This window comes from Cuculus canorus, chromosome 26, assembly GCF_017976375.1.
Source record: "Cuculus canorus isolate bCucCan1 chromosome 26, bCucCan1.pri, whole genome shotgun sequence".
In the NCBI taxonomy this organism is placed as follows: Eukaryota; Metazoa; Chordata; class Aves; order Cuculiformes; family Cuculidae; genus Cuculus; species Cuculus canorus.
Window position 1 is genome coordinate 1,533,271 of NC_071426.1, and position 25,920 is coordinate 1,559,190.

The window sequence follows — 25,920 nt, forward strand, 5'->3', positions numbered from 1 at the left end:
AGGCCGCTGATTGGCTGAACCTGGAGGGGCGCGGCCGCTGATTGGCTGAACCCGGAGTCCCGCGGCCGCTGATTGGCGGGGGTGCGCGAGGGGCGGGACGGCGCCATGGAGTCCCGCGGCCGCGCCGCCGACCCGGGCCCGCCGGGCCCCCCCGGGTCCTGCCGCCCGCCGGCTGCGCAGGTAACGGCGGGGCGGCCGCCCCCATCCCGGTCCTCATCCCATCCCGATCCACATCCCATCCCGATCCCCATCCCATCCCGACCCCCATCCCATCCCGATCCCCATCCCATCCTGACCCCATCCTTTCCCGACCCCTATTACGATCTCCATGCTGGTCCCGGTCCCCATCCCATCCCCATTTCTATCGCAATCCCCATCCCATCCAAAAATCCCTATCCCCATTCCTATCTCTGTACTGATCCCCATCTCGATCCCATCCTCATACCATCCCAATCCCCATCCCCATTCCTCTCTCTGTCTCGATCCCCATCCTTATCCTGATCCTCATCCCATCCCTATACCTATCCAATACCCATCTCCATCCGATCCCAATCCTAATCCCAATCCTCATCCCAATCCCCATCCCTAATGGCAGCATTTTGACCCCTCCAGTGGGAAGGAGCCACCGGCTCAGAGGAGAAGTGTTAGAGGCGCAGCTGTGCCCCATTCCCACGCCTTGTTCTTCCCAGGATCCACTATTTGTTGGATTTCTCATAGCAATGGCTTTGTAGGGGTCGCTGCACAAGTACTGCGGGAAGAGAACGGCTTTGCTCTTCCCAGAGAAGCTGTCAGCTGTCCAGACATAACTGTGGTTTGGTTTAATCCTATGGGATGCTCAGGCTTGATCCGGCTCTTTCCTAACTCCCGGCACGCAGGTCACACAATCTCTCTTCCCTGGAACGGCTTGTGGGCAAAAAAACTGCCTTGCCCAAAGCTACAGGGAGTGATCCTGGAATCCTGATGCGTAATTATCTCTGCTGCGGCTGATGGGAGCTCACGGTTGGTGCACCGCGATGGCCCACTTGGATGGAACCCACCGATGTTCCAGACCTTTTACACAAGTCCCAGCACAGCCAGCGGCTCCGGGAGCTGTGTCCCACTCCTTGGACTCTGGAACTGGCAGATCCCGTCTGCTTGCGTCATCCCTGTTTGCAGACGGAGAGAGGAAATAAACTTTCCTGGAGCGATTCCCACCCTCCAGGCAATGGCTGGAGCCCCGCAGAGCTGCTGACTGTGGGGAGCTGTGCACGGATCTCTCATGAAGCATCGTTAGGCTTAGTGTGTCCCTTTTCTTGACCTCTAGACAAATCCATCCCCGTGCTTGTCTCCCCGAAGTGGGACTGGAGCTGGAGGCAGCCCGGCATTCATTGCTGGTGACCTATGGAAAGCCACATTAGAGCCGGAAAACCTCAGACTAGGGTGGATTGGCTTGGAATGAAGGAATGCCCTGCTTAAAGGCTGCAGGAAGGACCAACCCTCCTCCCCTCATCCCTCTGCCCCGTGCCCACAGCCCATCACCAGCCTCTGCTCTTCCTTCCTTTCCAGGCAATGGATTCTCCCTACGCGAACGGAGCCTACAGCCCGCCGTACCCGCCGCCTGCTCCTCATTATGCCGGCATGCCGCAGCCACGGGGGTACTACTGCTCTGGGACCCCCCGGCCCCCCTACCCCACCGAATCCCCGGGGATGTACCGGCCGCCGTCGCCCGCTCCGCCCTGGAGCTACGCCACGCCGGACTGCGCTGCCGAAGGGTCCTCGCTCCGCCGGCCGCAGGTTCCCGGCTACTCCCCACCGCAGGTAAGAGGCCGGGCACGTCCTGGGGCACAAGGAGTTGTTTTGTGGAGGAAAGCCCGTAGTGCCTCCTCCGATGGACCCGTGGCTCCTAGTGGCCGTCATGCCATGGGCAGTGTGTCCTGCCTGGTTTTATTCCCATACAAACAGGTGATCACCCTGTTCTCCGGTGACTCCAAGCTTGTGGGCTAGGAAAGCAGGAATTGGGCAGCAATCCTGGTGCTGGGGCTGTTCCTGGGCCTGTGTGGGGGGAACGGGGCTCCGAGTGATTCCAGGGGTAACGCCTGATCCCCCCTTTTCTTGCAGACCCCAGGAATGCCCATCCCGCAGTATCCATACGGAGACAGCGGCACAGGACTCGTGCCGCGGGGACCTCCGCCGCAGCCCAGAGCCCCGGAGGAGACGTGGGCCCCCCACCCCGTCTATGGGGTGCAGCCGCATTATGCGTGGCCGCCTGCTCCGGTGCACGGGAACCCCTTCATCTCCGATTCCCACCCGTCCTGGCCCGGCAGCGGAGCTCCTTCTCACCCTCCCACGTGGGACTCAAAGGTACGGCCAATCCTGCCACTGTGCCGGGTCCTGCAGCTTCCCCAGCGCCTGCCTCTGAATCCCAGGAATGCCCCTTCCTGCGAGCACTGTTGGTTTAGGTAGAAGCAAACCAGCTGCACTGCCTGCAAATCTCTGCCTAGAGAGGGCCAAAATCCATGGCTGTAATTCCAGAAAGGCACTGGAGGTACCGGATGTCCCAGGATCAGACCTGCATCCTCTCTTGAGCACTGACCACTGTCAGGAATCCTCAGCACGGAGTGAAGGACTGACCTGCGGGTCACCCTGCAGACCCTGGCGTTTCCCACAAGCGCTTGGTTTGGGCACAGCCATCCTCTGCCGAGGAATGTTTGGGTCTGTTCGTCTCCACTTCCGCGGGGTTTGTGCTGGAGCCGAACAGCAGCAGCCCTGGTGGGGGGATGTGTGGATTTGGAGGTGAGCGCTGCCATTCCTTGGGAATGGCTCAAAGCTCGCTGCCTGCAGGGACATGTCTGCTCCAGAATATCCGAGGACAGCATTGGAATCTATGTAGAGTCCTCGCTGTTCATGGGTGATGAGGGTTCGGTGGCTCGTGCTGTCTCCTGGGTGCGTGCCTCTTGCTGGGATCCGTGCTTTCAAAGCCCGAGGCTGGAGCGTGGGTCTCGTGTCCTGCTTTGGGACTTCCCAGAGGAACCAGTCTGCTCGGCTGGACACGAAGTGCCAACCCGCGGGGCCGGGATGTGTGATGACATCACGGTGTGTGGTGGCATCATGGTGTGTGACCATCTAGAAAACCCTACCGAGGTTCCCGGTAACGTCATTCCTGTCCCGTCTGCCCTCGCCTCCAGGCGTGTGCGGCGCTCAGCCCTCACTGTCTTGGCCGCTGCCCGGTTCCCTGCTTCCCTGCAAGGTTAAAAACCTGCCTTGAAAGGGAAAAGCACTCACAGCCTTTTTCTCCTCCTGCCTCCAGGACGCAGCGTACGACGGCCCTGAGCAAAGCGCAGACCAACACGACTACTACTCGCATCTCAACCACCAGCACCCTGCGGCCATGAGCGACCACAAGGCGGGCACCCTGCCTGGCACCCTGCCTGGCACCCTGCCTGGCACCCCTTCCACCCCCCGGGTGCAGTACAGCGCGCAGCCCCAGCTCTACGACAGTGCCTCGCGGAAGCCGTCGGCCGGGAACCGGGAGCCTGGCTCGAAACCTGGTGACCAACCGGCAGCAAATCCTGCCGCCGTCCAGCCGGAGATTCAGCGGATCCTCCGTGTTTGGGGGGAGGCTGAGCAGCTGGAGCAAGAGGTGGATGAGTTTGTAGGAAAAAAGACAGATAAATCCTACCGGCTGCTGGAGGAGATGTTGACCAAACTGCTGTTGGAGCTGGATTCCATCGAGACCGGGGGCCAGGACGGTGTTCGGCAAGCCAGGAAAGAGTCTGTCCACAGAATTCAGGCCATACTGGAAAAACTGGAAAGAAAAGGACTGTGAAAGCACATCAGCCGCAACACAGAGGCTTTTGTTGAGGTTCCAAAGAGTTCTTGTTCTGTAAAACCCCAGCTTTTTCTTCAACGCACTGTTGAGAACAGAATAGCAATAAGCCCCGAGTTAAACAAACGAAACAAAACCACCACAAAACCCCCCTGAGCACGGCCCCAGCGGATAACCTGGCACCAGGCAGACCGAGAGAGGTCCGAGGCAGCAAACGCAATTGTTTGGTTGTTCCAGGCTTTGGAGGAGCAGCACCACCTGAGGTGCTGACGCTGCAGAGGGCTCCGTGGAGATCCACGTCCTCTTCCATCAGCAGGAAAATCGCCGTACGAAGGCCCCCAGACCGGGTGCAGTCAGGGTACCTCCCGCAGCCACAGCGGTTTCAGGTGTGGCCACAGGCCCCAAACCAGGTCTTGGGGCTCGTCGGTCACTGCCTGTGTGTTCAGCTCCAGCTTCCTCGCCATGAAAAACCCCTGTGTCGCCGTGTCCGAGCTCTGTGCTGAAGGAGCTGAACGGTGTGCCGGTCCTCTGCCGTGAAGAGCCAGGCCCTGGTGTCCCCCGTGGCCATGGGAACGCAGCCTGGGAATCCGGGTTCTGCCGCTGGAAAGGACGAGTACGAGCAGAGGAACGATCTCAGAGCCGAGTAACCCAGAACAGCAGGATGCTTGGAAATGCTTTGGATAAAAATCCACGTTTTAATTGTAATCGCCTTCCACGCGCCGCAGGTTTTGTATTCCAGAGGCCGTGCCCGTAGCACCGTGCGGTACCGAGGGAAGGGAGCGGCTCAGCCTTCTGTTAACCTCGTTACATCACCTTCAGTGAATCATAGCTGTGTGTGACAAGATAATAAACCTTGACAACTTTGAAATGTTGGTTTGTAATTAAGACGTCTCAAAGTCTCTGTTCTTTAAAACAAAGCTGTGGGGAAGGTTTTGCAACCGAGACAAGCCCGTAAGCAAAACACCGGCCAGGCTGTGCCCATCCTCAGCGGCCGAGGGCAGGGGTAGGGGCAGCACGGTTCCTCTGTGCGTCGCTCTCCCGCTGTTCCAAGAGTGGTACCACATCCAGGCAACACTCTCACCGCATTTGTGCTCCCAAGGGAGTTACCAAAGAGCTCATTTTCCCCTGTTACCACATCTCTGGTTTCATCTGGTTGGTGTGGCTGTCGGAATAAAGGCCTGGATCTCCTCGGCGCAGGATCTAGCCAAGGTCTGAAAGTCGTTGTTGCAAAAGCCGGTGTGTGCCGGCAGCCTTTGGCAGGGAAAATGAAATCGCTCCGGTCATCAGTCAGTGCACGATGACTCCTGCAGCACCGAGAGCCGCTGCAGCTCACGGCAGGGCAGGCTTCACCCAATCAACCCCTTTATAAACCCACACCAAGAACGGGCAGCGCCGCGGGCAGGCGTTGACCCTGACACCCCCAAGCGAGCAGAACATCGGGGCCCATCGTACTCTTTGTGCCGCTGGAGCGAGGCGGCAGCAAACAGGCAGGGAAGCAGCAGCCCTGCTGCCTTTTGTGGCCGTGCGGTTACCAGCACGAGCGCTGCAGCGCGTCCCGGCTTCCAGGTAGGTGTAAAAGCCACCAGGTTCATCTGGAATCCGCGAGCTGGATGAAGCTTTCTTTTCTGTATTTGTTTCAGCGGCAAGAATTGCATCAGGAACACCACAATTGCATTGTTTACTGCGTCCTGTTTGCTCCGGCACTCGCCTCCCACTCCTGCCAAGGGGAGGAGGTACAGAAGCTGGAGCTGAGCAGGGAGTGTGGAGCCATCCGGAGCGTTTGCAGCCTCAGGACTGCGGTGCAGCCGCTGGGAGGGCAGAGAGCACCGTGCCCACGGCACCGGGACAAAGGTTTCCTGCTGGGGAGATGCAGGAGTGATTCCTTTATCTGTTCCTAATGAAAACTGTGTGGCATAGGAGGCAAAGCCTGGGAGGACGGACAGAGGTGGGATCCTTCCTTGGTGTTTTGGGGATGAACCTATGGAGGTAACAAACTCCTGCATCGTGTTTCCTCTTCTGGAGTCCGAGCCCTCGCGCGTGGGGAGGACTCGGCAGAGGCTGTGTGAACCTCTCTTTAAAAGCACATGGAAAACCAGTAAAAAGCGGGATGAAATGGCAGGTCACCATCTCGGTGGAGCCGGTTGTCTGACGGCTTGGTGAGAAGACGTGGCTGCGGCTGCTGCTTTTGCGTCCCTCAGGCACGGGTGTGTTTTCTGTGTCCCCCCCAAAGTTGTGCTGAAGGGCAAACAGGGAGGAGAGCAAACCTTCCAGCGCAGCCTGCAGGAAACACCCGCTGACACAACCGCCTCCCGTCTCCTTCAGAACGGGACCAAAGTGGGTCAGGGCTGGGATGGAGATCTGCGAGGAGAGCGGTGCTGCAGGCGGTGCGGGCAGGAGCTGTGTCAGCACCGAGCTGGCGCGGATCCTTGCTCAGGGACAAGGTTTGCAGCTGCAAATCTGAGGTTTTTAACGCTTCTGGCCTTCAATCTTCCCATCCAGTAACCGCGGTGGCGGTGAAACACACTGGGATGACAATTGCTGGCAACCGGTTTACCTTACAGCATCCGCCTGCAGCGCAAAACCCCAAATTAGAAAGCCCGTCTGTATTTATCGCAAGGTTCATCTCTACAGAAACCAAACCCTCATTCCAGGGTTGCCTCTCGCGCGGCATCCACCACGCGAGAGGGTTTCTCAATCTCCACCGAGGCGAGAGGGGAACGGAAAGGATTGCAAAACAAACGTTAAATCAGTGTCTCGTGGTTCCTGCTGCAGAGCGCCCTGCAAACACACGTGGGAGGCAAACGGCACGAAGGCGCGTGCGATGCCACACCAACACCAAACAGGGGCCGTGGGGAGGGGGTTTGGGTACCAAATAGGGGCTGTGGGGAGGGGGTTTGGGCACCAAATAGGGGCTGTGGGGAGGGGGTTTGGCCACCAGACAGGGGCTGTGGGGAGGGGGTTTGGGCACCAAATAGGGGCTGTGGGGAGGGGGTTTGGGCACCAAATAGGGGCTGCAAGGAGGGGGTTTGGGCACCAAACAGGGGCTGCGGGGAGGGGGTTTGGGCACCAAACAGGGGCTGCAAGGAGGGGGTTTGGGCACCAAATAGGGGCTGCGAGGAGGGGGTTTGGGCACCAAATAGGGGCTGTGGGGAGGGGGTTTGGGCACCAAATAGGGGCTCAGGGGAGGGGGTTTGGGCACCAGATAGGGGCTGCGGGGAGGGGGTTTGGGCACCAAACAGGGGCTGCGAGGAGGGGGTTTGGGCACCAAAAAGGGGCTGCGGGGAGGGGGTTTGGGCACCAAACAGGGGCTGTGGGGAGGGGGTTTGGGCACCAAACAGGGGCTGCAAGGAGAGGGTTTGGGCACCAAACAGGGGCTGTGGGGACGGGGGCTGCACTGGGGGTTCCATGCAGGGTTGTGGGGGAAGGCTATAGGCTGGGTCTGAGGCTGTGGCTTTGCACCGGGGTCGCAGGCAGAGCTGCAGGCAGGGATTGCACACAGGGGTCCCAGGGTGGGAGCTGCGGGCAGGGTCCCAGTGGGTCCCAGTGGGTCCCAGTGCGGGTCCCAGCACATCCCAGTGCGGGGTTGCGGGCAGGGTACCAGCGAGTCCCAGTGTGGTTCCCATCGGGTCCCAGTGCGGGGCTGCTGGGGGGTCCCAGTGGGTCCCAGTGAGTCCCAGGGGGTCCCAGCACCGCTCCCCGTGGGTCCCAGTGAGTCCCATCAGGTCCCATAGAGTCCCAGTGAGTCCCATCGGGTCCCATCGAGTCCCAGTGGGTCCCAGCACCGCTCCCAGTGGGTCCCAGTGGGTCCCAGCGCAGCTCCCTTTGGGTCCCAGTGGGTCCCAGCACCGCTCCCAGTGGGTCCCAGTGAGTCCCATCGCGTCCCATCGAGTCCCAGTGGGTCCCAGTGAGTCCCAGCAGGGTCCGAGTGAGTCCCAGCGCGGTCCCAGTAAGTCCCAGCGCAGTCCCAGTGGGTCCCAGCGGCTCCCACTGGGTCCCAGTGAGTCCCATCGCGTCCCATCGAGTCCCAGTGGGTCCCATCGCGTCCCATCGAGTCCCAGTGGGTCCCAGCGCGGCTCCCAGTGAGTCCCATCGGGTCCCAGTGAGTCCCAGCGGGTCCCAGCACAGTCCCAGTGGGTCCCAGCGCAGCTCCCAGCGGCTCCCAGTGGGTCCCATCGGGTCCCAGCACCGCTCCCAGTGAACCCCAGCAGCTCCCACCCGCTCCCATCGCGTCCCCGCGTCCCCCCCCGCGCCCCTCCCCCGGTGCCGCCCCTGCGGGCGGAGCTGCGGTGCGGCGGGTGCGGAGCGTGCGCGGTGCGGGGCCGCTCGGGGCCGGTGGGGGCCGCGATGGGCGATCCGCAGCCCTCGGGGCCGCCCCGGTACGAGCCCGTATCCCCGCACTGGTTCCACCGGCGAACGGGAGTCCGGGAGCGTTGGGAGGCGTTCAGTGCGCAGGACTCGGAGCGGCTGGAGCGGGCGAGAGCGGCCGGTACCGGGGGGAGCGGGAGAACCGGGGACGGCCGGGGGAGCCGGGGATGACCGGGGGAGCCGGGAACGGCCGGGAGAACCGGGGACGGCCGGGGGAGCCGGGGATGACCGGGGGAGCCGGGAACGGCCGGGAGAACCGGGAATGGCCGGGAATGGCCGGGAGAACCGGGAACGGCCGGGGGAGCCGGGAACGGCCGGGAGAGCCGGGAATGGCCGGGAGAGCCGAGAACGGCCGGGAATGACCGGGGGAGCCGGGAACGGCCGGGAGAGCCGGGAATAGCCGGGAGAACCGGGAATGGCCGGGAGAGCCGGGAACGACGGGGAGAACGGGGTTGACCGGGGGAGCCGGGAATGACGGGGAGAACAGCGGTGGCCGCGAGAACCGTGGGGATGGGGAACGACCAGGGATAACCGGGAATGACAGGGGATAACCGGGAATGACAGGGAGAAGAGGAAGAGCCGGGAACGGCCGTGAGAACCGGGAATGAGCAGGGAGAGCTGGGAATGACGGGGATGGCCGGGAATGACAGGGAGGATGGGGAGAGCCGGGAGTGAGCAGGGAGAGGTGGGAATGGCCGTGAGGATGCGGAGAACGGGGATGGCCACGATAACCGGGAATGAGCAAGGATAGGCGGGAATGACGGGAGCGGCTGGGAGAACCGGGAGCAACCGGGAATGACCAGGGAGAGCCGGGAATGACCAGGGATAGCCAGGAATGATGCGGAAAAAGGGGAGAGCTGGGAATAGCCGTGAGAACGGGGATGGCCGGGATAACCGAGAACAACTGGGAATGGCCAGGGAGAGCTGGGAATGATGGGGATGGCCGGGAGGACTGGGAATGGCCAGGAGAATGAGGAGAACCAGGAATGGCAGGGAGAATGGGAATGACAGGGATGGCTGGGAATCACTCTGAATAAACAGAGATAACTGGGAATCATGGAATGGTTTGGGTTGGAAGGGACCTCAAAGCCCATCCAGTCCCACCCCTGCCATGGGCAGAGACACCTCCCACTGGCTCAGGGGCTCCGAGCCCCATCCAACCTGGCCTGGAACCCCTCCAGAGATGGGGCAGCCACCACTGCTCTGGGCACCCTGGGCCAGGGCCTCCCCACCCTCACAGCAAAACATTTCTGCCTAAGATCTTTCCTCAATCTCCCCTCCTGCAGCTTAAAAACCATCCCCCCTCATCCCATCTCTGCACTCCCTGATCCAGAGCCCCTCCCCAGCTCTCCTGGAGCCCCTTTCAGCGCTGGAAGCTGCTCTAAGCTCTCCCTGGAGCCTTCTCTTCTCCAGGCTGAACAACCCCAGATCTCCGAGCCTGTCCTCCTAGGGGAGGAAAATTCCCCTGGGGGTATTTTTTCCTGCTGCTACGTGGTGCTCTGCTTCACTGCTCCTGGAAGATGTTGTCCAGGCAGCGGGATCTGCTCCGCTTGTGATGGAGCTGAGCATCACCCATCTGTGCCAAAAGCCAACAGCCACAGGCACCACCCCGAGCGCCCGCGGGTTGCTCCCATCCTCCCTTTCCCAGGGAGCTTTGGTTTAGAGGCTGTGCTGCTGGTCCTGAGTGCCGCGGTGGAGCCGGGCGCAGCCTGGCACGGCCGCTCTGCCGGCGGGCAGACCGGAACAGCAGCGGGATTAACCAGGGTTTGAAGTCCATGTTGGGATCTGTGTGGAGTTCTCCATTCGCGAGGGGAACGGCTTAGAGACCAGAGGAACTTCAACCCAACCATTAGGCAACGCGCTTCCCAATTCATATTTTACCAACCAGGCGAGGCTGAACCAGACAGGAAGACAATCGTCACTTAACGCGTTCATCTTACCTTCTGCCCCTGGGGGAATTTGGCTTGGGGATCTTTCTTAGGATGCCTGCTAATGCTGTTCTCCGTGCTTTTGGGCATGGAGAACGTTGGTGTTCAGTGCTGTTGCTGCTCGTGCTGCCCACAGGAGCTGCCCCGTCTTCCTCCCTCTGTCCTGGCGTGCAGACGGCTCTCCGGCAGCGTGCCTCTCTGGTCCCCTGGCGATTAATCTCAGGCCTTGGCTCCTGCAGGGAAAGAGAATGAAGACGTGGTTGTCCCAACGTCGGGGGGCAGGTACGACGTGCACCTGAAGAAGAGGCAGCGCGTGGCAGTGTACTGGGAGGAGGAGGTTTCCGAGGTGCGCCGCTGCACCTGGTTCTACAAGGGAGACAAGGACAACAAGTATGTTCCCTACTCGGAGGCCTTCAGCGAAGAACTGGAGGTAAACACGCCTTTCCTGGTCGCGTCCGTGGTACCAGGAGGCATCTCGGCTTCTCTCTGTCAAATGCTGGCCCTGATGTCCCAAACTCCTGAGGATGTGAACTCGAAAGAGGCTTTGGCGCGGCGTTTTCACAGCTGATTAACCTAACTGCAAACACTGACACTGTCTCCCTCCCTCCTGGCAGATCCCCCTCCTCCTGCCCTCATCCAGCCGCCGCGGCATCCCTCTCCCGCACCTTTGGTGCTCAGAGGCTCCGTGTTTGCCCGACCCTCCCCGCTTTCCCTTCAGTTTGACTCTCCCGGTGAGAATCATCCTCGCTGCGCTCATAGTTTCACCAAAGCCAAAGGAGCTGTGAGTGCCAGAGAGAGAAATCATCATTATGGGGACCGTGAAGCGATGTTAGAGACTTCAGTGGTCCATCCTGATAACGGCTGGAGACTGTTCTTTGGAAAGAAATATACGTATATATTTAAAATATACATATTTATATTAATCTGTGTTCTGATGTACCAAAAAATACAATTCTGAATGGATGGGGGAGCCTGTTCCCGCAGGGTTCCGAGGGCCCTGGGGCTCCTCCAGCCTGACCCGGCTGATTCCGATGCCTCTTTCGCAAACCGTGGTGATAGGAGATACCATAAAATGGGTGGGGAACGTCCCGCGTGGTTGAACGTTCATGGCGATTCCTTCAGCTGACTCACGGAGGGTGTTCTTTGCCTCAGGAAGCGTACATGGTTGCTGTGACCTTGGATGAGTGGAAGAAGAAGCTGGAGTCTCCTAGCAGGGAAGTCATTATCTTGCACAACCCAAAGGTGAGCGGCGCCTGCCAATCTTTCTGTGGAGCAGCAAGGAATCTCTGCAGTCCTCTCAGGGGCCTCTTTATGCTGTTTCTTGTTCACAGCTGATGGTGCACTACCAGCCGGTTGCTGCCTCCGACGACTGGGGCTCGACTCCTACAGAACAAGGGCGGCCTCGGACTGTGAAGAGAGGAGTAGAAAACATCGCTGCCGAGATCCCCAACGGTGAGCTCGCTTCCCCCTCCCTCCCACCCACCCAGAGCTGTAGGTTCTGTTTCCAAACAAGACTGATGGAAGCTTCCACAATCCCTTAGACGAAGGGCACGTCTAAAAATCTTGTGCTGGATGGAACCGCCCGGGTTTGGGAACCCTCCTGGCAGCAGAGCGCCCGCGGCGTAAACGGCTGCGCAGAGGCGGCAGCGCAGGGGAGGAGGCAGGCGCTGAGACTGGCGCTGTCGCAAGCACTGCGGTTCCCCCGGGGTCTCAGGGGGTGTGTTGCTAGAGGAGGAGTCTCTCCCCGTGGTAGGAACGTGGGGGTTTGTCACTTACCGAGGCGCAGGTGACGCTGGCGCACATGCTCCCCGTGCCTCCAAGCTGTCCCCGCGCTCCTGGTCACGCCTCGGGGCTTGTGGGGATGGGAGGTTGGGTCCAACCCCTTCATTTTCCGCCCCTGCACGCCTTCAGGGCAGCTGTCTGCAAACTGGAGTGTGTGGGAAGTGGAGACAGGATGGAAGACGCCGGGGCTGAGCTCAGTGGCGCAGGATGGGCACCAGAGCTGGACCAAGTCATAGAATCAGAATAGTTTGGGTTGGGAGGGACCTTAAAGCCCATCCAGTTCCATCCCCTGCCATGGGCAGGGACACCTCCCACTGGCTCAGGCTGCCCAAGGCCCATCCAACCTGGCCTTAAACACCTCCAGGGATGGGGCAGCCACAACTTCCCGGGGCAACCTGGGCCAGTGTCTCACTACTCTCACAGTGAAGAAATTCTTCCTAATGTCCAGTCTAAATCTGCCCGTCTCCAGTTTATCCCCATTCCCCCTCGTTCTGTCACCACAAACCTTTATGAACAGCCCCTCTTCAGCTTTCTTGTAACCCCTTCAGGCACTGGAAAGTCACTCTAAGGTCTCCTCGGAGCCTTCTCCAGTCTGAACAACCCCAACTCTCTCAGCCTGTCCTCATACAGGAGGTTCTCCAGCCCTCCGATCATCTTTGTAACCTCCTCTGAACCCATTCCAACAGCTCCATCTCCTTCTTATGTTGAGGATTCCAGAACTGGACACAGTATTCCAGATGAGGTTTCACAGGAATCCTGCTCCTGCCCTCTCTGGGCTGGATCCCGCTGGCGTGAGGATGGGGACAGGAGAGGGGAAGAGCCGCCTCCCCTTCCTCCACTGTCCCGTTGGTGTGGATCCATCCCAGGGCGGGCAGCGCTGCCTCGAGGGATTTATACCTGGCTCAGAGCCCGTGCTTCCAGCGGGTCAGGGCCCCGCTCCGTGGTGTCCTGTGCTCTGAACTCCTCTCCCTCCCTAGGAGAGCCGCTGCAAATCGATCACCTGGTGTTCGTGGTGCACGGGATCGGCCCGGCGTGCGACATCCGCTTCAGAAGCATCATCCAGTGCGGTAGGTGTGCAGCCCGACCCAGTCGCCCTTCCCACGCGCTGCTTTAGTGACCCCCATCCACGCAGACAACGCCGAGCGCTGTCGGAGCGCGTTCAGACCGTCCCGGCAGCCCCGCGGTCAGAGTCGCTGACTGCAGTGGGGAGCGCGAGCACAACGCTTGCTAATCCAGTAAATCCTACCTTCTGGAAAGGTCTGGGCAACTGCCTTTCATCACTTTGTTCTGCTGTGGCTACTGAAAAATAGTGAGTTTCCCAAACTGGCTGCAGGTTTCCCAAGTGAGCGCCCAGCCCTGCTACACTAATTAATCCCCTCCCTGTCTCTTGCTGTGGTTCATCTCACTGGGCGAAGCCTAACGGGCAACACCCCACCATGTGATTTTTGGACCAAAACCAGGGATGCTCTTTCTGGTTTGGGGAATCCTGTCGCTCGATGGACAAACCCCGTTGCTCTGGCCAGACCTGTTTGTTGTTGCTGCTCAGGCCACCTCGGGTCCGTAGGGGAGGCGATCGCTGACACGGCAGGAACCCAGCACAATTTAACTTGTGGAAATGAGGGAGCTGGGGCTTTTCCCGGCGGGCTGTCTTCAGTTCTTGTGGATGCACCTCTGCTTTCATGCAAGCTCCTCTTCCAGACGTGCATCCCATGAAACTATTTCCAAGGCTGTGTGAAATGAAGGAAATCAGTCTTTCTCCCTCAGGACTGCGTTCATCTCCCCCCTTAGCATCACCTTTCTAACACACGCATCTTTGCAACAGATTTATTTGTTTTAAGCTCCTAAAAGTACCTTTCTTACCCGGCCTGCTCCAGTAAAGCCCTCCCGCTGTGGGAAGAGGCTCCTTCCAGATGGGACAATCCCGTAAACACACATGTAAGGACACGAAGCCTTCCCTGATCTTGTAGTTAAGGATGCAAGGTCTTAGGGTAGCAGCAGCAGCTTAAAGACCCCGGTGGGATTGCCCCTGGTAATGATCTTTCCCTTTATCTCATTAAGCCGTGTGGATGGGGCCGGCTGGCCTTGGATCCCGCTAAGGCTTCGTGCTCTTTTTCCAGTGAACGACTTCAGGGCCGTCTCCCTCAGCATGCTGCAGGCGCACTTCAGGAAGGCGCAGGAGCAACAGCAGATCGGCCGCGTGGAATTCCTGCCCGTCAACTGGCACAGCGCCCTGCACTCCACCGGCGTGGACGTGTGAGTGCCCCCCGGCAGCCCCCTCCTCCGGTCCAGCGTCTGTGGGAACGGCAAAACGCACGGGCATCCTCCTCCCACGGCAGCTCTGCTCTTCTCCTGGCACAGGGAGAGCTGGGAGTGTTCAGGGCTGGGAGCGCGCGGGGAAGCTGGACACACGCGGGTCTCCATGCCAGCCCCCTCCTCACCATCTGCTCTGATAGGAGAGGCTCCTGCCCTTCCCTGGCTGATGTCAGGAGGGGCTGTGGGCATCCACGCCTCGCCAAAGGGAATTGAGTCCCTGTTTCTGCTCTGCAGCGCCCTGGGAAGGGAAAAGGGCAGGTTTGGCTCCTGGGAAAGAAGGGCCAAACTCCTGACTCCTGCCTGGAGCACAAGAGCGCAGGCTGTGCCCTGCCGCAGCTCCTGGCATGGTCTGGATTACGACACACATCCTTTGAGTTGGTGCCAGTCCTTCTCCAGGCTTATATTTTCTGTTGGGAAGGTCGTGGGGTTGGCTGGCACCTCTGACTGCCATCCCCTCTCCCTCCTTTCACCTCTCTCTCCCCTTTCTTCTCCCTCTCCCCCCTTTCCCCTCCCTCTCCCCTTTCCCCCTCCCTCTCTCTTCTCTCCCCCTCAGTGACCTGGAGCGAATCACTCTGCCGAGCATCAACCGTCTGCGTCACTTCATCAACGACACCATCCTGGACGTTTTCTTCTACAACAGCTCCACCTATTGCCAGACGATCGTGGACACGGTGGCCTCGGAGATGAACCGCCTCTACGAGCTCTTCCTGCAGAGGAATCCCCTCTTCAGCGGGGGGGTCTCCATTGCGGGGCACAGCCTGGGTAAGGGCTGTCCCCCACCGCCAGGGTCACGGCACACGGTTGGGAGGGACCTCAAAGTCCATCCAGATCCAACACCCCACTGGATCAGGGGCTCCGAGCCCCATCCAACCTGGCCTGGAACCCCTCCAGGGATGGGGCAGCCACCACTGCTCTGGGCAACCTGGGCCAGGGCCTCCCCACCCTCACAGCAAAACATTTCTGCCCAAGATCTCATCTCAATCTCCCCTCTTGCAGCTTAAAAACTGCCCCCCCTCATCCTCTCCCTGCCCTCCCTGACCCAGAGCCCCTCCCCAGCTTTCCTGGAGCCCCTTTCCACCCTGGAAGCTGCTCTAAGGTCTCCCCGGAGCCTTCTCTTCTCCAGGCTGAACAACCCCAACTCCCAGCCTGTCCTGCTGAGATGCTGATGCTCTGCCTGCCTGTCCCTGGTTTCTAGGGTCGCTCATTTTGTTCGATCTCCTGACGAACCAGAAGGCTGATCCCGAGGAGGATGAGCACAGGGAAGAGGTACGCGCTCCCTGGGGGCATCCAGACCCCCGGGCTTCTCACAGAGGGGGCTGTGCTGGTGCAACCTCGCACCAACCTCCTGCGGCTGCTTGGGGAACAGGGAGAGGCTGCAAAATACATGGAGGAAAATAAGCCTGACCTTTGCTGGCTCTGTCCCCAGGGCTCCAGGACAGCCTCCAGCAGCAGGGGCACCGAGGAGGTGAAAAACATCCTGCAGAAGCTGGAGCTCTCTGAATATTGCGATGTTTTTGAGAAGGAGAAAATGGACAGGCAGGCACTGGTAAGGAGCAATTCTCTTTTGCTGCCTCCGGTTTCTTCTTTGCTTTTCTTCCCAGCACTCCCATCCTGTGTGCATCTTCCCAGTGCCGAGCCACTCACACAGGACGCACCTCAGCAGGAACAGGATTAGGACAGGAACTCCTCACCCCCCACCTCTGCTCCGTGTTGATACGTGGCTTCTTATTTTCCAGTTCCTGTGCACAGAGCAAAACCTCAGAGAAATGGGGATTCCCTTAGGACCAAGGATGAAGATACTTCATTACATCAGCTCCAAGGCGGAGATGCAGGTTTGTCCTCTGCACAGCTTCTACTCCTCCAGTTCCCATCCCATGTCTCTCAGCCTTCGTGGTCAGCCTGGTCCCCGAGCACCCCGGCCTCCTCGTTCCTGGCCATCCTCGCTCTGGTGGCTCTCACGGGCTTGGGTTTGGCTGTGGTAGCAGAGCTGCTCCCGCAGCTACCCCACCGCAGAGGAACTTTATCCTGTGGCTCATAAGGGCAATACAGAGCAGCGTTAACGGTGGTAGAGACTGGGATTAGTGATGCCAGCCAGAGAGGGAGCTGGCTGGAAAGGGATGAGGATGCCAGGGCCGCCCTGGCTCTGGAGGGTGCAGGATGCCAGGACCGCCCTGGCTCTGGAGGGTGCAGGATGCCAGGACCGCCCTGGCTCTGGAGGGTGCAGGATGCCAGGGCCGCCCTGGCTCTGGAGGGTGCAGGATGCCAGGATCACCCTGGCTCTGGAGGGTGCAGGATGCCAGGATCACCCTGGCTCTGGAGGGTGCAGGATGCCAGGATCACCCTGGCTCTGGAGGGTGCAGGATGCCAGGATCACCCTGGCTCTGGAGGGTGCAGGATGCCAGGATCACCCTGGCTCTGGAGGGTGCAGGATGCCAGGATCACCCTGGCTCTGGAGGGTGCAGGATGCCAGGCAGTTTGCTGGCGAGGGCTCTGCCGGAGCTGCGGTAGTGGGGTTTCCCGGTTGTGTTGCTGCAGGACCAGAGCGCAGCAGCTCCCGGGAACAGTGGGGAGCGTGGAGCCAAGCCTGCATCCCCATCGCAGCATGACCCGGACAGCACAGCTGATGCCAGGAATTGCCAATACCGGGATGTTGGCTTAGGACAGGTAACTCTTGAGCTCGCTCTGACTGCAGCAACCAGACCCTCATAACATCAGCGGCGAGGTTGCCTCACGAACAAACCCGACTCTCCTCTCTCCTCTCTCTCCTAGGTCTCAGCAAACTATCCCCAGCTGAACTACAAGCCCACCATCTTCTTTGCCTTCGGGTCTCCCATCGGGATGTTCCTCACGGTGCGAGGGGTGAAGCGGATCGACCCCAACTACAGCCTCCCCACCTGCAAAGGTTTCTTCAACATCTTCCACCCTGTAAGTATATAAAAGCCAGAGCCTTCCCGTGCGAGGCGCGTGGAGCACAAGCCCCACCTCACTGTCCTCTTCATCCTCCGTGCAGTTCGACCCAGTGGCGTACAGGATTGAGCCCATGATCGTCCCGGATCTGGAGTTCGAGCCCATGCTGCTGCCTCACCACAAGGGCAGGAAGAGAATGCACCTCGGTAAGGTTTCGGGCAGCACCTCTCGTGCCTCGGCCACCGTGGCAGCGCCAGCCTGACCCCGAACCCTCCTGCCTTGCAGAGCTGAAGGAAGGGCTGACGCGCATGAGCGTGGACCTCAAGAACAACCTGCTGGGCTCTCTGCGCGTCGCCTGGCAGTCCTTCACGCGAGCCCCGCTGCCGGCCGTGGAGGCGGGGAGCGCTGATGCCGAAGCAGAGGCTGAGGCCGAGGCCGGTGCCGAGGTCAGCATGGAGCAGCAGCCGCCAGGTCGGTGGGATGCAGCATCGCGAGCTGTGGGCTCGGGCTCGCCGTGGCCGCGCCGGCGAGGTGCCCAGCCTGGCATCCAGCCCCAGCGCTGCTGCCATCTTCGGTGCTCGGCAAAGCGGTTGCTTTTGAGCTGTGGATGCGCTCGGCTCTCCAAACGTGGTGGCTTTCCCTTGTTATTGCCCGGCGAAGGCGGACGGGAGGCAGCCTGCCTGGGCGGTAACGGCCTCCTGGGGCTCTTGGCACACCCACACCGCTCTGCAATCCTGACCAGCCCCTCGCCCTTCTCTACCTCTCTCTTGCAATGCTGTTTTTCCAAGAGAAAGCCCTGAGGGGAAGGTCTGAGCGCGTTCGTTGCCTCTCCGCCGCCAGTGGGGTGAAGGGAGGGCTTAGTGCTGCTGCTGTATTTGTGTGGCTGCCGGTGCGCTGTGGCTGAACCGCGTCGCTCTTCATTCCCTCAGACACGAAGCCGGAGGAGACCCCGCCAGCAGTGAGGGAAGAGGCCTCCCAGATTAACGTGGGGATGCTGAACGGAGGGAACCGCATCGACTACGTGCTGCAGGAGAAGCCAATAGAGAGCTTTAACGAGTATTTATTTGCACTCCAGGGGCACCTCTGCTATTGGTAAGATTTTGTGCGACTGTCAAAGCTTCACTTTCATGCCTGATGCAAACAGGATGCCATCAGTTTTAAAGCCATTATATTCTGCATTCTTATGTATAAGAAAAGCCTTAACTGAGCAAACAAGGTCTGTAACGCAGCAGAGGGTGGGCAGGGGTCGGGGGAGGACGCCAGTTCTCCTTGCCTGGTGCCACCTGTGTTTGCTGAGCGCTGCACCCCCCCCGTAGCCATCACAGATGTCCTGACAGAGCAGAGGGAAGCATCCCCCTCTAATCCCCCTGTCCTCCTGCTCCAGGGAGTCAGAAGACACCGTTCTGCTGGTTCTGAAGGAGATCTACCAGACACAAGGCATTACACTGGATCAGCCTTTGCCGGGAAGCCACTGACCACCCTACGCCGTTGTGACGTAAGTCACCTTGCCTTCACCTTCCTTCCAAAGTTCCTACGACACCTGCTCCATCGGAGGGAACAACATCCCTCACTGACAGCGCTGGGTCATACTTTGCATCGGGTTTTCTTTGGCCTGGTGGCACGTCTGGCTCCCAGCGCCGTGGGACACGAGGAGAGCGAGCGAACCGCTGCTGCTGGGGCGAAGGGCAGGCAGGGGGGCAGAGCAAAGGCCCCGCGGTTCTGGCAGGGCTGCTTTCCCCTCCGCGGGCCGAGGGATAAGGCTCATCCTTTGTTTTCTTGCCCTCAAAGCCCTAATAATTCCTGGATACGGGAGGCTGGGATGGGTGGATTCCGGTCTGCCCTAGTGCTGCTATTCCTACCTTCTCCTTTTGCTTTCCTAGATCCAGTCCCACCAAGTACTCACCAGGAAAGTCCACCTCTCGTCTCTGCCTTCCTCTCTCCTCTGCCGCCGTGTCCCGCATGCTGCTTCTCCGGTCCTTGCTGCTCCCTGGAGATTCAGGATGATTTTCCTCCATTTTGGGGGGAAAATACCAAGAGAAACCACTTCTGCTCAGGCACACCCAACACCTGCACCGTGACTCCTCGTGGCAACGTGTGCTTTAACCCTCCACCGTGTGAGGTATCGTCCCAGCACCTCCAGCACGGAAGCAGACTGGGCTGGGAACCGGCATCGAGGGCCTGACGGCGAGGAAACTCGCAGCTCGTGACCTTGAGGAGCAAAAGCCTTAAACACGCAGCGTGGAGAGAGCTACAGCAGCCTTGTCCCGTGGGGAGCGGCGGAATTCTCCCTGCCGTACCGCAGAGCGCCGGGCGTGAGGGCTGCAGGCTTTGGGAGGTGAAGCCAGGGCACAGGCGGCTGCTGTCGCACGAGCAGGAACGCGTTTACCAGCCCGTCCTCAGCTCCTCGAGTCGCTGCTGCGTGGTTTGCGCCGTGGCAGCACTGCTCCCCCCCTAAAACGGCCGCACGCTGCCTGCTGTGTGCCGGGACTTCTCAGCATCCTCACGGCGCCAGCAAACCACGGTCCTTGCCGAGGCGCTGCCTCCATCTCGCATAGGACCAAGTGAGCGGCCGGATGCAAAGGAATCTTCACCTCCAGATCAAACTGCAGCCGGACCAGCGGACAGGAGCTGCTCCTCGGCAGCGCCCAGGCCAGGGGGAGGCAGAGGGACAGCCCTGAGCTTTGCAGGAGCACGGAGCCGCGCTCGCATCCTGCTGCGCTGTGCATTTTGAGGGCCACCAGGGGTTGGTTTAGGTTTCAAAATAGGCAAAACGCAGGCAGCAAAGCCACAGCCTGAATCTGTAGCCTGGATGCCGTGTTCCACTGACCCCGCTGCTCCCACCAGCTCTGCCAGCAGCTCTGCTGGTGCTGCGCTTGCTCTGCAACAAGGGCGCGGGGCTGAGAGCCACCAGGGAACCCTTCATGGCCACCATGGAGCCCTTCATGGCCACCAAACCCCCCAAGCTGGTGCCTCCGGGCAGAGCTGCAATGCCGCGCGTCAGCCTTTGGTAAGAGCCAAACCCCTTTCCTTCCCGCTGACTGTTGCCCTGCCCGGGGTAAGGAGCCTTTTCCCCACCGCCGGTGTTTGTCCTGCGTTGCGCTGCATTATTTGCACTATTTGAAGGGTTTTGTTTGCAGCCTCCATCCCCTCCTCCCATCCCACAGGAACCGAAGCTGTTCTTTTACCGGAACTGCACGAACGGACGCGCTGCTCAGCCGGCGCCTGAACTGATCGATCGGTAACGCGGCTCCCGCAGGGGCAGAACAGGGACAGGATTGACTCGGGACACTCATCATCAGCTGCTTAAGTTGTGCACTTTGTAAAAAAAAAAGTTAAATATACATTTTAAATGTAATTTAATGTCTTTTCCAGTCAAAGCCAAAATAAATAAGTAAATGACTGTGGTGTGTGGACGCCTTGGGGGGAGAGAGAGGCTGAGGAGTTCACCTGTGTACAATTTTAGGGGAAAGGAAAGCCCTTTCTGCGATTCTGCTGAAGCTGCAGCGTCACGGAGCGCTTACGCAGCCCGGAGTGAAGGCGAAGGGTGGCGGTTTCATCGCTGTCGTGTCCCTGCGCTATCGCCTCCCCTTTGTTCGCTGCATTCCTGATGAGATCAAGCAGAGCTACAGAGGAGACGACCAACAGAAACTCTGCGCAACAGCCATGCCGTGGGGTTCCCAGCACTGCTCTGTCCTTCGCTGAGAACAAACCACGGGCGCAGAGGAACAAAGACCTCAAGGGATGCTCTTGGACACCGTTTAATTCCCTGCTCATTGGCGCCTCTTCACAACTGCATTAAAGCTGCCAGGACAGAGACTCAAAATAAACCCCTGCAGGCGAGGGTCTGCCCAGCAATAACCCCGGTCCTTGCAGTAAAGATTTTGGTACTGCAGTTCATTAAAAAAAATCCTTTATTTGGTGAATTAATAAAAATCAGGGCTGGCACAGTAACACAAATAACGGCGCCACTTCCACCTTCCCTCTTCCCACTTAATCCCTGGTTAAAACCTGCCAATTCCCGCTCATTACTCCTAATTAACTCGGGTGCAATCAAAAAGATGGGCTTAAAGCCGGTGCCAGGCGCAGGTCCTGCCCTTCATTCCGACAGGCGCTTCCTATGAGAAGGGCTGGATCGGAGGGAGACGGCGGTGCCGCAGGACTGGACGAGCAGCACCCACCGGCGGGCGCATCGGATCGCTGCTGTGATCCATCCCCTCATCCCCTTTCGGAACCGGGCTGTCCTCTCGCACGCCGGGTGCGTCACTCGCTCCAAAGGGAAGGATGCCTCGAAAATTCCCTTAAGGAAGCAGCACAGACCCCTGAACAGAGCTTACCGGCACCGCACGCCTTTCAGGCTCATCGTCACTTCAGCTCCTTCTCGCAGACCACGACCGACCCCTCCCGAGCCTCCCCTCGTCCCAGCGCCGAGGGAGCAGCGGGAGCGCGGCCGGCACAGCCCTTCGCTACACATCCAGGTCAAAGCTGGAAGCCGACGGCTTTTCCTGGTGCGCTGGCAGCTGCTTGGCTTTGTAGAGGAGCGTTTTGTGGCACGCGGCGTCTGTCAGAGGAGGGAAGTACTGCCTATAGCAGAGGTAGGCGAGCACGAAGCCCAGCGCCGAGCCGACCAACACATCTGTGGGAAGAGCGGAGCAGCGTTAACCCCCCTTTGCCCTCCCAATCCCCACCGAATCCTCCGGCTCTTCCAGAGCTGGAGCAGCAACCGCACCCTGAGCTATAAAACCGCGTGGCGTGTATTCCCAACACAGAAAGGGCGCCGGCACCTTGCAGGCGGCAAAATAATTACCCCTGGAGCAGAGTAACTACAAACTTACCCCCAGAGCAGCTGCCATCGCGGGCTCCGAACGCCTCTGCGGAGCCCCCCACACTCCCAGTGCCCCCGTGTGGGTCCGCAGACGCCGACCCACCTTCCCAGTGGTGTTTGTAGTCGCAGGTGCGGGACACGGCGACCAGAGTGGCGAGGAAGAGCGGGAGGAGGAAGGCGCAGAGCCGCAGAGCGCTGCCTCTCCGGCCGGGAGCGAAGCAGCGCAGCTTCCCCGCTATGTAGAAGGCAGAGAAGGCGAGGCCAGCGAAGGCGACTGGAAGGGAAGTGTGAGGCTTCAAAACCAGCTCCGGGCTCTGCTGTGTGCCCTCGGCCAAGCCCTTTCCCCATCCCCTGCCGTGGTGCAAGGGCTGAATGAGCTCCATCCTGCCCACACCAGCCAAGGGGAGCAGCAGCTCATGAGGGACGGAGGAGCTGAGGAGCTGGAACCCGGCAAGCATCCCTCCTCCCATCGAGCTTTGCGTTACATTTTTCACCCCGCTGCTTTGCAGAGGTGAAGCTGTGACCCCAAACGGGCAGTGAATGCAGCCAGAGCTGTGCAGTGCGTGAAAGCAAACCCCATCCACCTTTCCCAGCGGCTCCTGCTCCCCACGGGTCGCTGTCGGGAGCGGACACGGAAAACTTACACGATGCATGTCCGCTGGGGAAGCTTTTGCGTCCCTCATTCACAGTGCCAGGGTCACCCGTGCACACCAGCTCCGCGTTCGCTCGTCCATCCGGGAAGCATCGATAGAAAAAATCCGGCCGTGGCCTAGGGTGGAGAAGCAAAGCAGGCAGCGCTCGGGAGAATCTGAGCAGTCAGCCCTCCCGGAGAGCTCCCCCATCCCAGGGCAGCCGCCGCTCACAGCTCCTGCCCTCGTGCAAAGGGAAGGCGGCGCGACCCACGCTGCCCAAAATGCCAAACGGCTCCTGCCTGAGCTGGGAGACGGGAGGCATCCCACCGAGCATCAGCGCCGCGCTGACCTCCCCTCCAGCCCAGGGAGCAGATGCATCACCAGAACCGAGCGGCTGTGCACCCTCGAAGCGCCGTGGCTGCACCGCCGAAAACCTCAGCACAGGGAACATTTTGCCGCGGCAGCCACGGGCTCTGGGGAGATGAAACCATCCCACCCGCTCCCTGCACCTGTGCCCAAGCGCTGCTCCCTGAACGAGCCCATGTAAGTGAGGCTTGGCGACAGCACTGTTTGCTCAAATATTTGTCTTTACGCCTAGAAAAAACACGTTCTTTCCAGACTGAGTCCAACGTCAGCTCTGGCCCTGCTTCTCCCGTTGTGGCTCTGCCGCTGCCATCCCTCCCGTTCCCGCGGCGCAGCTCGGAGGGAGCCGGTGTCTCACCTGCCCACGACGAGCTTCAGCGTGTTTGTGAAAACCCCGTTCAGGGCGAGAGCAAGGCTGGCAGCTAGGAGAGAGCGGAGAGGTCACGTCAGCATCGCGGCCACCCAGATGTGCAGCTTCCAGACACAAAAAAACCTCAGCTGGAGCTGCAGGGCTCGGGTTTGCAACCCCCGGCAAAGCCTTGTGCCCCAGCGAGAGGCAAAGAGCCCTCTGCGGGGCCCGAGGTCACAGACACCGCTCAGCTGCCGCTCTCGGGGGAAGGAGCAGCTCACCCAGGCAGGCTTCCCGCGTGTCTTCTCGGTCGGCGTCCAGGAATACGCGTGCCAGGACGATGGGTAACAAAGGAGACAGGAAGGCGATGACCTGCCGCAGAGCAAGGCGCCTGTTCGGGGTCTGCAGCGAAGCAGACGGGAGCGCTCTCCCCGAACACAACAGCCACTGCTCGAGGAGAGCGGAATCCTCCTTCCCCAAAGCCGAGCAGCACTTTGTCCTCTCCACGCACACATTTCCATCAGAGAGCAGAACCAACCCCGGCAGCAAACCCGGACACGGCCGCTCCTCCTCTGTCATCCAAACATCAGCCCCTTGGCCGCTACGAAGCGTGAGGAAAACGAACCCCGGGCACCAGAAATAACGCAGTGCACTCAAAAGCCCCTCTCTGCATCCCACTCCTCCCGCAGCGTTACCCCAGCTCTGAGAAAAGTCCTGGAGCTCTCACACAGCCCCTCTGGGGTGGGAGCGCTGCTCTCTGCCCGGCTTCGCGTCGCTCCCGCCTGTGCTCCCTCTTTGCCTGCTGTAAGGGACCCCCGTGCAGCACCTCAGCTCTCCCCATCCCCGCGTCAGCAGCATCCGTGCTCCTCACCAGCGAAAAACACGGGAGCTGCTGACTCGGAGAAAGCCATGGATGACATCCCAGCAGCGACCGCTGCCTCGGGATTTCATAGAATCACAGAGTGGTTTGGGCTGGAAGGGACCTCAAAGCCCATCCATGGGCAGGGACACCTCCCACTGGATCAGGGGCTCCGAGCCCCATCCAACCTGGCCTGGAACCCCTCCAGGGATGGGGCAGCCACCACTGCTCTGGGCACCCTGGGCCAGGGCCTCCCCGCCCTCACAGCAAAACATTTCTCCCTAAGATCTCATCTCAATCTCCCCTCTTTCAGCTGAAAACCATTCCCCTCATCCTATCCCTCATCAAGAGCCCTTCCCCAGCTTTTCTGGAGCCCCTTTCAGCGCTGGAATTAGGGAAAAAGCTGAGCAATTAAGAAAGAAGCCAAAAGAGGGAAAAAGCTGAGCGTTGGGGGAGAAGATGGATAATTAGGGAAAAAGCTGAGTATTAGGGAAGGAGCTGAGCAATTAGGGGGAAAAGGGATAATTAGGAGAAAAGCTGAGTAATAGGGAAGAAGCTGAGCAATTAGGGGAAAAGGGATAATTAGGGAAAAAGCTGAGTAACTGGGGAAACAATCGGAGTATTGGGGAAAAAGCTGAGCAATTAGGGAAGAGGTGGACAATTAAGGAAAAAGGCTGAGCAACGAGGAAAGAAGCCGAGCACTGGGAAAAAAAGCTGGATAGTTAAGGAAAAAGCTGAGCATTTAGGGAAAAGGCTAAGGCATGAAGGAAAAAGCTGGATAAATAAGGAAGGAGCAGAGCAATGAAGGGGAAAAGGTGGGTAATTAGGGGAAAAGGTGGGTAATTAAGGGAAAAGGTGGGTAATTAGGGGAAAAGGTGGGTAATTAAAGGGAAAAGGTGGGTAATTAATGGGAAAAGGTGGGTAATTAGGGGAAAAGCTGGCTGCGGGGGGGTCTCGGCACTCACGAAGAGGAGCCCCGCGGGGACGCGCTCCGCCCGCAGGTGCGGGTTGCGGTAGAGCCACAGCTCCTCGGGCTGCACGAGGCGCTGGAAGGGCGGCAGCGGCTCCATCGCCCTGCGGGGGGAAGGCAGAGGTGCCGGTGCCGAGCGCCGAGCCCCAGCGGGGCCGGGACCCCCCCTCTCCCCGCCGGGCAGAGACCCCGCACTCACGCGAAGGCGATGAGGAGCACCGCCCGCAGCAGCAGCTCCGCCGCGGGGAGCAGCGCCCGCATCGCCCGCACCGCCCCTTCCCCCGCGCCGCTGCCCGGCCCTTTCCGCCGCGCCTGCCCTGCCCTTCCTTTATTGCCTTCCCCTTCTCTGCCTTCCCATCTCGCCCTTTCCTCCTCTTCCCTTCCCTCTTCATCCCTTCTCGGCTCTTCCTTCTCGCCCCATCCTTTCCCTTTCACCCCATCCCTTCCCTTCCCCTCTTCCTTCTCGTCCCATCCTCTCCCTTCTTACTCGTTCCTTTCCCTTTCCTTCTCACCCCATCGCTTCTTATCCCATCTCCTCCCTTCTTACCCCATCCCCCCTTCTCACTCCTTCGCCTCCCTTCGTACTCCTTCCTTTCCCTTCCCTTCTCACTCTTTTCCTACCCATTCTTTTCACCCCACCCCATCTCATCCCATCCCTTTTTATCCCACCCTCTTCCTTCTTCTCCCACCCTCTTCCCTTCTTAATCCATCCCCTCCCTTCCTATCCCACCCTCTCCCTTCTCGCCCCTTCTCACCCCATCCCTTCTCTTACCCCTTCCCTTTCCTTCTCACCCCATCCCATCTCTTCTTATCCCACTCACCCCA

At 59.9% G+C, this 25,920-nt stretch overlaps 3 protein-coding genes across 9 annotated transcripts; 2 read left to right on the forward strand and 1 right to left on the reverse strand.

Annotated features, from left to right (window-relative positions):
• Positions 1–58: 58 nt before the first annotated feature.
• BAG4 (BAG cochaperone 4) lies at positions 59–6,684 on the forward strand. 2 transcript variants are annotated; one of them, XR_008447199.1, is made up of 5 exons: positions 59–180; positions 1,546–1,797; positions 2,098–2,340; positions 3,287–5,371; positions 5,446–6,683. XR_008447199.1 is itself a non-coding variant. In XM_054049668.1 (4 exons), exons 1-4 carry the CDS (start codon positions 106–108, stop codon positions 3,803–3,805), a joined length of 1,089 nt encoding a protein of 362 aa, XP_053905643.1. In that variant the 5' UTR covers positions 59–105; the 3' UTR covers positions 3,806–6,684. The 2 variants fall into 2 exon arrangements, 1 of the variants encoding a protein (XP_053905643.1); XM_054049668.1 differs by having other exon boundaries at positions 3,287–6,684.
• Positions 6,685–8,078: 1,394 nt separating this feature from the next.
• DDHD2 (DDHD domain containing 2) lies at positions 8,079–20,400 on the forward strand. Its single transcript, XM_054049594.1, has 17 exons — positions 8,079–8,291; positions 10,338–10,528; positions 11,251–11,340; positions 11,430–11,550; positions 12,858–12,947; positions 13,998–14,133; positions 14,747–14,955; positions 15,389–15,459; positions 15,620–15,739; positions 15,930–16,025; positions 16,729–16,857; positions 16,963–17,118; positions 17,204–17,306; positions 17,386–17,571; positions 18,030–18,192; positions 18,485–18,595; positions 18,981–20,400. The coding sequence occupies exons 1-16, from the start codon at positions 8,150–8,152 to the stop codon at positions 18,573–18,575; spliced, it is 2,094 nt and encodes a 697-aa protein (XP_053905569.1). The 5' UTR covers positions 8,079–8,149; the 3' UTR covers positions 18,576–18,595; positions 18,981–20,400.
• On the reverse strand, positions 20,294–25,388 carry PLPP5 (phospholipid phosphatase 5). 6 transcript variants are annotated; one of them, XR_008447186.1, is made up of 7 exons: positions 23,548–24,973; positions 23,276–23,339; positions 22,567–22,691; positions 21,933–22,196; positions 21,435–21,733; positions 20,548–20,901; positions 20,294–20,415 (listed from the first exon to the last, which is right to left on the reverse strand). XR_008447186.1 is itself a non-coding variant. In XM_054049597.1 (7 exons), exons 1-7 carry the CDS (start codon positions 25,354–25,356, stop codon positions 21,564–21,566), a joined length of 885 nt encoding a protein of 294 aa, XP_053905572.1. In that variant the 5' UTR covers positions 25,357–25,388; the 3' UTR covers positions 20,927–21,563. The 6 variants fall into 6 exon arrangements, 4 of the variants coding, with proteins under 4 accessions (XP_053905571.1, XP_053905572.1, XP_053905573.1 ...); XM_054049597.1 differs by lacking the exons at positions 20,294–20,415; positions 20,548–20,901 and adding exons at positions 25,091–25,199; positions 25,295–25,388 and having other exon boundaries at positions 20,927–21,733; positions 23,548–23,638; XM_054049599.1 differs by lacking the exons at positions 20,294–20,415; positions 20,548–20,901 and adding exons at positions 25,091–25,199; positions 25,295–25,388 and having other exon boundaries at positions 20,934–21,733; positions 22,026–22,196; positions 23,548–23,638.
• Positions 25,389–25,920: the final 532 nt, after the last annotated feature.

Coding starts and splice junctions, on each gene's coding strand:
- BAG4 (XM_054049668.1), top strand. CDS start 106: ATGGAGTCCCGCGGCCGCGCCGCCGACCCGGGCCCGCCGGGCCCCCCC. Junction 181..1,545: donor GCCGCCCGCCGGCTGCGCAG/GTAACGGCGGGG, acceptor CTTCCTTTCCAG/GCAATGGATTCTCCCTACGC. Junction 2,341..3,286: donor CTCCCACGTGGGACTCAAAG/GTACGGCCAATC, acceptor TCCTGCCTCCAG/GACGCAGCGTACGACGGCCC.
- DDHD2 (XM_054049594.1), top strand. CDS start 8,150: ATGGGCGATCCGCAGCCCTCGGGGCCGCCCCGGTACGAGCCCGTATCC. Junction 14,956..15,388: donor CATTGCGGGGCACAGCCTGG/GTAAGGGCTGTC, acceptor CCTGGTTTCTAG/GGTCGCTCATTTTGTTCGAT. Junction 16,858..16,962: donor GGGATGTTGGCTTAGGACAG/GTAACTCTTGAG, acceptor TCTCTCTCCTAG/GTCTCAGCAAACTATCCCCA.
- PLPP5 (XM_054049596.1), bottom strand. CDS start 23,845: ATGACAGAGGAGGAGCGGCCGTGTCCGGGTTTGCTGCCGGGGTTGGTT. Junction 23,340..23,547: donor CACGCGGGAAGCCTGCCTGG/GTGAGCTGCTCC, acceptor GCTCTCTCCTAG/CTGCCAGCCTTGCTCTCGCC. Junction 22,197..22,566: donor CCCCAGCGGACATGCATCGT/GTAAGTTTTCCG, acceptor CTTCCCTTCCAG/TCGCCTTCGCTGGCCTCGCC.